Source organism: Antedon bifida, chromosome 2, assembly GCF_963402885.1.
Source record: "Antedon bifida chromosome 2, ecAntBifi1.1, whole genome shotgun sequence".
Lineage (NCBI taxonomy): Eukaryota > Metazoa > Echinodermata > Crinoidea > Comatulida > Antedonidae > Antedon > Antedon bifida.
The window spans coordinates 31,222,703-31,235,412 of NC_136227.1; the positions used below are offsets into that span (position 1 = coordinate 31,222,703).

A 12,710-nucleotide genomic window follows, 5' to 3' on the forward strand; every position below is an offset into this window, starting at 1 on the left:
TAAAGCAGGCCCAAGAAAACTCAAAGGTAGCCTAACATTTTTATAAGGGAGAAAGGAACGTATATGAGGGCGCTATGTTAACAGTTTTAACAAGCTGAGAACAAACTTTTTTGTGTTACAGCCCATATCAATCTTTTTTTTTTGCGAGATGATTATAATAATTAAAACACGTTCACTATATAATTATAAACATTTTGGTAGACTTAAGTAGGCCTATACTTAACATTAACATTCTTCTTCTTATGTATAGAAGACATAGGCTTACATACCATTTTTTCATGCTTTTGAATTTTGTTTGAACAACAAATTGATTGACATGCCACCTTTTAATATCCTCAAAATCATCCTTCAGATCATGAGAATCTCTTCCAGACGGTCACCCAAATTTTAAGATGAGCATTTTTATTGACCACAGCCCTTTTTTGTTAGTTTATATAGAGGCATCAATGCATTTAATTGTAGTGGCCTACCTCTAATATGCCACCTCTGAAATCAATACAGATTTCCTGTAAATAGAAAAAACATATATTGTATTGATTGTGAACAACTTATTGATTACTTTTTACTTTACTTTATTAAGTTAAATTGCAAACTGATTTTAGTTTTTCTATGCGGAAGAAGAGTTATTGAATATTACATCCGGGAGTTTGATTCGCCTAATATGACGTCACACGAAAAAAATCTACACAAAAAAACAGGAGCCGAGTTCAGAGAAGAGTCGTTGAGTTCTACACTAAATAATGGTTATCAGAAAAGAATTGTAAGTTCTCTCTCACTTTGTTTACAAGACCATTTTGTTGTTGTCAATATAGTTGATAAATATAATTAAATAGAATCGTAACTACTGTAATAAAATTCGTAAAAACAACTGTTTAGGCTAGGCCTACTAAATTCTCGCCTGGCGAGTAGAGTGTATTGCCGGGCGACAAATAATGCAATTTCCTCCTACACAACATGGATGGGTTTAACTACCGGCGGAAACATGTGTGGGCTAATATTTGTAATAATTGTTCGTTAAAAGTGTAATGGATCGCGGTTTGTAATATTTAATTGTTACTGTATTAATATGCACACAGGTTAAGGTCGATTATATTGTAGGCCCTATATTATAATGTCGATTATTGTGACATTATTTTTTGTTATTAATTTGTTACAGTTTACACAGCTTCTAAAAACAATTCGGCTGGCCTAGCAAGGCCTAAAAGAGGCCACATACTAATATTATTTACAGTATGCCTATCTAACTAAACTAACTAGTAGTCCTGTGTGTGTGGTGTATATGCTTAGAGGCCCACTGGCCCACTAGGATATGTCTAAAGTCTACACTTACAAATTTACACTTAATGTTTGATGGAAATAGTTAAATAGTTTAGGCTAGTGCCTATTATTAGATTCCATTTCTAGCCGAAAATAGTTGTCAAGTCTAGACTTAAAGATGTTCACTGAAGAGGCTTGTATTACATATTCAGGCAGAGAATTCCAGTGATGTATGACTCTGATGGTAGAAAAGTTGACACTGACCCTAGTATTGCTATAGAGGCTAGCATATCATGATAAACTGTATTTTATCATTCTGGTATTACTACAGTATTAGCTAGATCCTGGCCTGACTTATATACTAGTGGTGTTAGCCGCACACCTAACTAAAACATTAAGATTTTTCTTATATTTAGCATTACAAAATTATTATGATTTTTTTAATGTAGCCTACAGTACATATTCATGTTTTATCAGCCTGTTTGAATGAATATGAATATCATTTCACATAAATCAATAAGCATAGATTAATATTAATAACATTGTTATGCAATATTGATTATTAAAAATAGTAATTAGTATTTTATACTAACTAACTGTTATTATATATATACAACTATCTACAGTACCTATAATGCTCTGTTTACACTTTCAAACTTTATGTGACAAAAAATGTGATGTGCCCATATATGGACATGATGATGTCATATCACTACCATATTTGGGCATATCACTACTATATTTGGGCACATCACACTTTTTTGTCAAACTAGTTTGATAGTGTAGACAGAGCTTTAGTATTCAATCATCATTTTTTTATGACAAAAAGTATAACCCCAGTGCATCAGTCGACCACATTAGAAGTGCCAATTATATCTCACTAGATTTAGTAACTTGGCCATTTTTTTGCGAAAAACCCTGTACTAACTACATTAATCATTGTACCAAAACACTGGCCTAAATGCACTATAATACTGTAAGGGTTGCAGCATGATAAGGCTAAACAAAACATGTGGTAAAGTAATAATGTATCTGAATGAGATTTTGAGATTTTTATCTCAGTTTGTTTTTTTATTGTACAATACAGTAACAATTTTCCACATAGGGTTAGGTTAGATACATCTCCCTGCACTAATGTATATTTTCAGTCTTTGCCATCGCCTTCGTTGATCTTGCTAAAAACATTCTGTTTCTACGATTGACCAATACTATTGTGCTATACAAATTTAGTTTATTGTGGTAATAGATACTTGATTCATTGTTTTTATTGAGGTTATGCAGTAAGCTACTTGGTGGTGCTACACTATACAACAATAACTATTTAATTCATCCAACAAAAAAGTTAAAATAAACAAACAGAAATATACTGGGTATACTGTACCTTTGAACCTTCACCTTTGAACCTTCACCTATAAAACTACATTTATTCAGTTTACTGTATCGTAAATGTTAATGTTTAATTAAAATGAGAGAGATAAGTAGATGCATGAATATCAATAATTCGATATTCAGGCCTTGTCTTTTGAAAATTATAGGTGTGCTACAAATTGCACTCCTCAATATATTCAGGGGTGCTGTAGGTGTGCTGTTTGTATTTTGGTGTGTAGAAGTTTATCAAATTTAAGCGTGTTGTAAATCGCACTCCTCAAGGGCAGTTTAGGAGTGTGTTAGGTGAGTGATCGCTCTTGCTCGCCTTAAAAGACAAGGCCTGGATATTATTCTGATAGTTCTATATACATTTAATGTTTTTTTTAATATATTTTCAGTCGTGTCCATCTACCAATATCTGTAGCAGAGGTAAAGTATAAATTGTTGCATTGTTTTAAATGTTAAAATATCATAATTAAAGTTGACCTTTGACATCTTCAATAGCATAGTTATAGTGTTTGTCTGGCTTCATTATCGTGTTATTAATTAAAGAACTGTATTTGTATAATGGTATATGTGGTATTAAACAAATAAAACAAAGAACTGTATGGCTTCCCTTAATGAGATGGAATACTGTGAAGATAATTCAGTTCTACACTGTAAATTGACAGGGTATCTCCTAAAATACAGTAATTACACAATAGTAAACATGATACCATTCAGCATTACACAATAGGTCAACCAGCACCATTAAATGTAATACAAAGGTTGTATAGAGTTTATGGCCTCTGGGATTGTTCTATTTCTCCATTTTTGTGAACTTGTGTCATTAATAAGTCAAATTATATGGAAACTGCAATTAAGGTATTTACTGTATTGTACATAAAGTATAATAATAAAGATGAAAGTATCCTAACTATAACAATACACATACTTTACATATGTTGTCATGCTTTGTAAATAGACCGACAAATCATCCCCTTATTATACACCTTGCATTCCTTCCTAGTACAGTACTAGCTGTATAACTATTATTAGCATCAATGTTTACTGTATTGTCATTAAATACATAATACCATTACTGTATGGATACTGAAAAAGGCTATAAAATATTGTGTGCACAGTCATAATCACAAATATTTACTGACTCTTTATGATATTCTTTTTTGAAAGAAAGCTTTCCTTAAAAATTTATTTTAGAATAGCCCATATTTGCCATCATTTATAATTAAAACGGTCAGTTGTGTAGAGTTGTAGTGCTTTACCACAACAGACCAGATAATCAATATACTTATGATATTGTAAGAGAATTTAGTCAATGCAAATCAATGATAACAATATAATGGTGAGATTATTATTGATCGAGGTGAGACAATAGGCTGTAACAATTGTGTAAAAAGGTTGGTTCTGTCAACTTTTGGCTAAAATAAACAGCATTTTGATTTATTTCAAGGATATCTGTTTAGCATCTATTTTCGATTTTGACATACAACAATCTAGGGCTATACTAATTTGCTTTGTATAATGCAAAACCAACAAACTTGAATGAATAAGCTGTACACTAGGACACAACAAGCAGGATTTTACCTCAGTATGTTTGCTATCAAAGATCCATATACTGTATCATCATATAAAATGTAAATTGTAATATAAATGTGGGAGAATAACGCGTGTATTGCTTGCAGGCTAAAGCTCTGTCTACACAATCAAACAGTATGTGACAAACAAATGTGATATGCCCATATATGGACATGATGATATCACTACCATATTTGGGCGCATCTCACTTTATTTTTGTCAAACTATTTTGATAGTGTAGACAGAGCTTAACTGGTGTGGACAACACATACTGTACAACTTCTTTCATCTCCCCAATGGGTCCCTTTGTGTTGTACACTAAACAGTGCTCATTCCTCTGTCCACGACACAAGCTGAGATTGCTCAGGTGGTTCTTTTAAAGTACACATAAGCCAGACCTTCAGTTTTAAGTCCTTATTCGTGAAACTGTTGTTGAGGACAAGGTCTTGGAACCTGTGGTGATTTTATGGCTTGCATCCCTTTCCAGAATAATTCAAAAATATTAAATTAGCCCAGTACAATAAAATACATAAACACAATATTAAATATCTTCACAAAACTGGAAACAAATGACTATAACAAATATAAATCATCTAAATATGTTTTCAGATTATTGAATGAACACATTTGTTTGGTTAAAATATGTGCCCAAGTATGGTAGTAATATGCTCAAATATGGTAGTGATATGACATCATCATGTCTATATAAGGACACATCACATTTGTTTGTCACATTCAGTTTGATAGTGTAGACAGAGAGAGCTTTAGGCAACAATTTTTTAGGCCTAATATTATACCTGTTTTTATTTTCTAGTACCAAGTTGCTCAACTATGGTCGGTAGCCCAAGCCAGCAAACAGAACACTGGTGGTGGTGAAGGAATTGAAGTCATTACAAATGAACCTTTTCAAAATGAGAAGTATGGGTCTGGTCAATACACTCATAAAATCTATCATTTACAAAGGTAAGGCCTGTATAAAATAAATAGAATAGAACCCCTATTAAGGTTACATGTGCCGGGCCCTACAAACTGGGTCTCATTGATAGGAGTGTCCCCTGAATATTGTTGTCTATTTCGTGCCTAGCTTACCTGGATAAACTGACAATAGCCCTTTTACTTCGAAGAGCGAGATATAAGTCGAAAATTAGAAATTTAATAGTTACCTAATAATATTTTTATAGGTGAGATGAATCATTCTGTTCATTCATAGAGGAATGAGCGGTCTTAAGACCTCATTGTGCTAAGCCCCGGCATTTTGTCGTAGGGTGGCCAGTTCCTTTCCATGCCAGTTCTAGTATTTTCAACTAGCTACTCATTTATAAGTGATTGGACTTGGTATAAATATCTGATTATTGCTGTCCATACATAATATCATTTGAACATCTCTTTTTATTTAGAGGAAAGAAACATAATTATTCAATATAGCTAATTGCATAATTTTTTACTACAGTAAAGTTCCCAAAACAGTGGCCCGTCTGGCTCCTAAAGGAGCTTTGCAATTCCATGAGAAAGCATGGAATGCATATCCATATTGTAGGACAGAATTCTCTGTAAGTTCCAGGGAAAACTGGGAGTGGTGATGGCTTTATTTGATTTGTAGAATTCTTTCTTTCATTTTTGTTTATTTTATTTTAGAAAGAAATTTACAATAGCCATTAATTATTTGAGTTGGTGTTCCTGATAAAATTATTTGGATAATTATATGTTTCCATGGGAATATTTTTTACCTTTGACCTTAACCGGTGATGGAATACACCTCTTTTTCTCCTCCTCTAACTACAACATGTATGTCTATTTTATAGTTAATATCCTGTACATTGTTATTTGTATGTTGGTATGTGTTTTTTCATTCTTACATCCCTTTTCCTTCCCAGTAAAGTACCGGCTTTTGTTAGGCTTTTAGCCCCAAAGGGTGCATTAGAAATGCATGAAAAAGCTTGGAATGCTTATCCATATTGTAGAACTGAAATATCGGTAAGTACATTTATTCTATTGTTTTAGAGATTCATTAGTAAGCTTTCGATTTGAAACGATAAACTACGTCATGCTAGTTCATTGTGCACATTAATATATGAATATTGGGACGTCACACCTCACCTCGACATAAGTTTAACAGTTTCTAGGTCCAGACGATGACCTAGGTTGGTCGTTGCAAATCAAAAGCTTTCTAAGGAAATATAATTTGATTTCTTTATGTGAAGGGCAATGAAAATTACATTTAAAATCTTTATGTGTTCTTGAGTGACTGTGTTTGGTTTATTTATTTTTCTTTTTTTTCTTTTTTATATGAATGTGATATATGTTGGTGGTGAGTACTAGTACAGTATACAGTACAGCAGCGGTTTTATTAATTACATATATTTGACAGCAAGTAACTTTTTAATCCCAGCTTGCAGTTAATTTAATTTCATTCTTTATTTAAGAATCCTGATTATATGAAAGAGAATTTTTATTTGAGAATTGAAACATGGCATATAGAAGATGAGGGACAGGCGGAGAACGTAAGTGTACAATATTATTTATTGTCAACTTTAAGAGATTGTAAAAGGTTGTCTATCCAGTTCCAGTGAAAGAACTGATCATTAAGGGACCATAATAAAAACAAAAATATAAAATTATTATTATATAATATTATTATCACACAAATTATACTCTAAATGTTTTTTATACAATCAGTGCAATAGGAGACCTACTAGATAGTTATTAAGTTTGCTTTTAGGAAACCTGTCTCTGCCTGGTTTTGTGTGATGTTTTCTTGTTCTTTGTCCATGTTTTTTTATATTGTATTTTTATGGAGACAAAAATAAATGAAATGAAATATTACTTTTTTATAGGTTCATAAATTGACTAAAGAGGAACTAGATAAGAGGATAGTAGAGCACATTGATATTGCAAATGATCCCATTGAAGCTCGAGTATGTATCACAGGTTATCATCATTCTTCTCCGCTTATAAGCTCCTAACATTTGAAGTGAATACAAGTGAATAAATTAGCTAAAGAGACATTATAAACTACTTTTTTATATTTATATATACTGTATAATATCATACACTGTATTATATATACAGTATATTTCAGCACTCTCCTGTTTAAGATCCTTAATCTGCCCTATGAACTATCTTTCACATGTATGTTAAGAAAGCATATTCAAACAATGATAATAAACATATCTATGCTATATATAAGATAACATGGTTTAGAAGAATTGTAAGTGTTATCAGATTTTAAGCCTCTTTTACGGGCAGATTGGGATATTTACCACCTCTGCACCCGGCACAATAGAAGGTGGTACATATTGTGTAAATTGATTTTTTATATTTTTTAGGATTATAAAGAAGATGAAGATCCAACACTGTTTAAATCTGAAAAGACAGGAAGAGGTCCGTTACAAAAAGACTGGCAGGTAAGGTCAACTAGTCTCCTAAACCTGGAAGAAAAGGGCCAAATTACAAATCATACTTACCAACCCTAGATCCATGGTTCAAATCCTTGCACTGTCACATTGGTGCCACACTTAAGATCTGTCTACACTATAAAACTTTAGGTGACAAAAAAATGTGATGTGCCCATATACTATATGGACATGATGATGTCATATCACTACCATTTTCGTGCAAATTGCTACCATATTTGAGCACATCACACTTTTTTGTCACACACACTTTGATAGTGTAGACAGAGCTTAAGACTTTGTTTAAAAATATTTAAAGGATTCAAATTTAAAATGCTACTTTTTTTCCCCCAGAAAACTTCCAAGCCTCTAATGTGCGCATACAAGTTAGTAACAACAAACTTCAAGTGGTGGGGACTACAGAATAAAATTGAAAGCTTTATTATGAAGGTAAATTATAAAGGTTATCAAAGGGAAAGGTGTGATGTGGGAAATAATGTGTGGATGAAATATAGAGGAGAGTGATGGATAAAATGAGAGAAAAATGACTGTATTGCTTTTAAAAAAACAAACGTGAATTGACAAAATATCTGTGTGGTCATGGATGGCACTCTCTAATTATAGGTTGGTTTCCCTGGACATTTTTTAAAGTTTTTATTTCTTTTTCCTCTTGTAGTCTGAGAGAAGGTTATTCACTGTGTTTCATCGCCAGCTGTTTTGTTGGATAGATAAATGGTATGGATTGACAATGGAAGATATACGAGAAATTGAGGAGCAAACAAAAAAGGAACTGAATGAAGTTAGTATAGTCAAAAAAAAAAAAAAAATGTTTGAATGAATGTACTCTGTTTTCTTTTCACAGGTTAGTGGTTTAAGCTTGGTTCCCACTAGGACGTTTGAATAATCTATCGCTTGTGATTGGTCAAATCAGTTTGCATTGCGTTACGTCCTTGCGTTGAGTCCTAGTGGGAACCAAGCTTTAGAGAGAATTCACTTTTGTGTCAAGCTATCAGCCCATTATTCTCTCTGGACACACCATTAACCTGGTTATTAATATCATTATTGTACCATTGTCTATGTACCTCCTTTTTCTCTATGAATATTAATGTATTTGTATTGCTATTGTGTTGAATTTCTAATAAATAATAAATAAATAGTATTTATTTTCTTTTATAAGATTTTATCACAGTACTTCATTTGGTAAAATGAATGTGTAATAAAAAAACCAAGTTATTTTGTAATAATTTAATAATGATGATAATCTGTTTTGTTTTTAACAACATCACCAAGGAAAGTTTATCACTATACTTCTTATTATGGTAAAATGAGTCTCTAACAAAAACAACCAAGTTATTTTATAATGATTAATAATAATAATCTGTTTTGTTTTTAGCAACGTAACCAAGGAGAGATTAAAGGTATGGTGACCACTTAAAAGATGAAATAGATTGAAGCAAAGCCGTATCAAAGATCTAGTGTTGTAAGCAAATGTACAGAGGTTGACTGCACTACCTATGACAATATAGGCAATCTTTCTCAAGAAAAGACAATATAATTATTATAGTATATAATACTTTAAGGTAATCATGACTAAAGTTTATTGGCATTCCATTTTGAACTCCTATCCTTTCAAATGTGCGGAAATTAAAAATAATTATACCTGGTCTGTTGATATTTATCTAAAACAACGTAATGCATTGAAATAGGTTTGATTTACCCCGATGTTCTTCACTCTTTAATGCACTATGTTGTGTTGGATTGTACATGGCGATTTGGAAATAGTTCATTTTAACAATTTAAAGATGAAATTTCAGTGATTTTTTTTTAGACTTCTGTTTTTCCTAAAGCTCTGTCTACACTATAAAACTAGTTTTACAAACAAAATGTGATGTGCCCAAATATGGTAGTAATATGACATCATCGTGTCCATATATGGTCACATCACATTTTTTTTGTCATATAAAGTTTGATAGTGTAAACAGAGCTTAAGTTTGTTTCTTGGAATTAATTTTTTTAAAGATAAATCTTATTTCAATTCTCTCTCATAGAGATTTAGTAATAGTTTATCCTTTTCCCCCTTAGATATTTATTTAATTTAACATCACATGATGATAAGCTATTCAGTTGTAGATTATATCACTTAAGGCCTGTTCACACATAAATGCAGTTAATTGTTATGTAATAGTTTAACCTGGATGTAATTCTGTGTGGACATGGCTTACAAATTTCCAAATACACACAATGTCAAATATGCGAATCAAAATTGAAGGAAAATTGTAAATTTAAAACAAAGTGTAAATTTAAAACATGGAATAATTGAAGAAATAATTGCCTATATGATTATATTTTGTAAATTCTGAAGATGGCTTAAAATAAATGACATTTAAATTTAGTTTCTGTATTGAAATGGTGTGCCGCAGCACTTTCCAATGCAAATGTATATTGCTTCTTAATATTTTCACAACATTTTACAATACATGTATGTTATACACACAATTGCTAAACTACTCAGATGGCACTGTTCTTTTGATAGGGAAATGTTGGAATATTTCTTTTTTATATCTGGACAGTAGAACTACATTTAATGAAAAATTCTAATAATGTAATTAATAACAATTAACTTTTAAAAGAAAATGATAAATTGATTGTAGGTATTATGTAAATGTACTTGAACTTAGCAATGACATAAATATTAACCTTTGACCTTTAATTAAATGATCTTTGTTGGCGATACAGTAGTACAAGAGACAAATATTTTAACTTTTGGGGAATTTGAAAGGTCCAAAATTATAAAATAATATAAATACATATGTCCTATAGATACTTTATTATTATTTTATTATATTTTATTGTTCGTAATATTTAATTGTATTTTCTTCCTATGCATACTGATCAAAATATTTAATTAGTAATTTCATCTTTATTATAGCACAACTCCAGTACAAGAAAAATGTATTTTGTATTATGCACGAATCAGTCAATTTTATTAGTTTGTGGGGTAATTTTTTTTCAAACTGAAAAATGGAAAGTGAATAATGTATTATTTTATTTTATCATGTGAAAATTATAATTGCAAATAAAGTAGGATTAAATATTTCTCAATATGGCTAAAGTACGTACTGTAATAATTTGTCATTAAGCATTGTCTACACTATCAAACTAGTTTGACAAAAAAATGTGATGTGCGCAAATATGGACATAATGATGTCATATCACTACCATATTTGGGCACATCACACTTTTTTGTTAAACTAGATTGATAGTGTAGACAGAGCTTAATGGCAAATTATTACAGTACGTATGTACCATATTGGGAAATATTTATAATTAAATTAAAATAAATGAAGTACAGAACATGTGAAAATAAATTATTACACATTGAGTAAAATAAGAAGCAGTTGGTGAACACATACATAGTTTAATCAATGAAACAATGCAAGTATTGTTGAGTAAATCTTTAAAATATGAGATTTTGTTGTTAATTATTCAACTGTGGTATCAAATTAAAAATGTGTTTCTCTACATTGATATGAAGAATAAATTCTACTCTTTATCGGTTCACATTGGTCGGCTTGTTTTAAAAATTAATTAAAATAATAATGCATGTTATAACATAATACAATATTCAGTTTAATCAATATTTATATTTAGTTTATTTAGTTGGATAAATGTTCAGTAATTTGTAGGCATTTCTTCACACATAAAGGTTACTTGTATGCACCTATCTTTGTGAAATTTATCTTTTTTTAGTAACCTAAGTAGTTTTTTTTTCTTATTACCCTGAATCGATCTGGTTGTTGTTCCTCTAACCTATTATTATGAAGTAATCATTTAAAAGAGTAATTATTATTATGATTATGTGATAAAGCAATAAATAGTTTTATTTAATAAGGTTTTTTTTTCGTAATTGTAATTCCGTATATTAGGATTAATTTAATTTTATGAAACATTGTAATTGTTAAATTACACAACAGGTATGCAATTACTTAGGCTAAATGATAATGTTTAAATGTTGAACTTCCAACGGGTCTTTCAGTAATGTAGTCACTGTATATTTATTCGTTGCAACATTAGCCTAAATGGAACGTGTTTGTGGTGAGCAAAGCTACATTGAACTCAATATATGCATCCACAACAGTTTAGTAGACAATTTCAGTGTTGTTATAAGGTGGGATCTTTCATGTAGCGCTTTACACGAACACGTTTAAAAAGCACTGTTATGAACCAAACTGCATGTACTACTGTATGTGAATATATGATATGTTTATGATTAAGTGTATTAGGTGATCCACACACAGCTATTGCATACTATTTTAATTTTTTCCTATTTTATTTAGTGTTATTACCATTATGGTACCAAGGAGACCAATTTGGTGGTCACTGCCAATTTATTATATCATGAATCCAACATAGAATATGTGCCGTTGTGGTACTCCTCGTATGCCCCGTGTTAAAACTTACATTGTAGTTGGTACTGTTAGACATAATGTATCAAAATAATGTGTGCCATTGTCTGGGATAGAATGTTTAATCATTACCCCCTGCCCCATACCCTTTAATCAATCCCCCCCCCCCCCCCCCTGGGTCTGGTGACATAGTTGCATCGGTTACTGATTATCGGTTAATTTGGATTAAGTCATCACTTGGTTCCATTGTTGGTATATTGAATATATATATTGAGTAAATGTCTTTAAACAGATGTTTAGTTTGTGTTTTCACTCTGTTATTTTTATTATCCTGATAATTATGTAATATATCTATGGTAGGAGCCGTTATGTCGCCATACCATAATAATACTATGTTTACATTTTATGGAATCGGCACATTGAATGTCATTGACAGAATTGTCTGTTACCTGAGCTTTAGTGGAGTTGTGGCTTGATGGTTATGATGCTTGGCTACCACTCCAAGGGTCCTGGGTTCAAGTCCCGTCACATGTCAGGATTTTTTCTAAGGACAAAATTACAACTCCACTCCCAAAGAATTTGTTTATGTAGAGCATCTTGTGTATATGTTTGTCTTGTGAACCTCTGAGGGTCCCTAATGATCAGCAATTGCTGGATGGATCACCCTTAAATATATATAAAATATATATTAAATATGGTAAAAAAAAGG

General features: G+C 31.3%; 1 protein-coding gene across 1 annotated transcript; it reads left to right on the forward strand.

Moving 5' to 3' along the window:
- The first annotated feature begins 679 nt into the window (after positions 1 to 679).
- LOC144834622 (phosphatidylinositol transfer protein alpha isoform-like) lies at positions 680 to 12,294 on the forward strand. Its single transcript, XM_078689503.1, has 10 exons — positions 680 to 760; positions 3,024 to 3,054; positions 5,018 to 5,166; positions 6,078 to 6,177; positions 6,627 to 6,704; positions 7,038 to 7,118; positions 7,530 to 7,607; positions 7,950 to 8,045; positions 8,272 to 8,394; positions 8,989 to 12,294. The coding sequence occupies exons 1-10, from the start codon at positions 741 to 743 to the stop codon at positions 9,028 to 9,030; spliced, it is 798 nt and encodes a 265-aa protein (XP_078545629.1). The 5' UTR covers positions 680 to 740; the 3' UTR covers positions 9,031 to 12,294.
- The last annotated feature ends 416 nt before the right edge of the window (positions 12,295 to 12,710 follow it).

Bases quoted from the DNA above. Each gene is read 5' to 3' on its own strand.
- LOC144834622 (XM_078689503.1), top strand. From the start codon at position 741: ATGGTTATCAGAAAAGAATT. The intron at 6,705-7,037 runs GTAAGTGTACAA...ACTTTTTTATAG, and splicing joins ATGAGGGACAGGCGGAGAAC to GTTCATAAATTGACTAAAGA. The intron at 8,395-8,988 runs GTTAGTATAGTC...TTTTGTTTTTAG, and splicing joins CAAAAAAGGAACTGAATGAA to CAACGTAACCAAGGAGAGAT.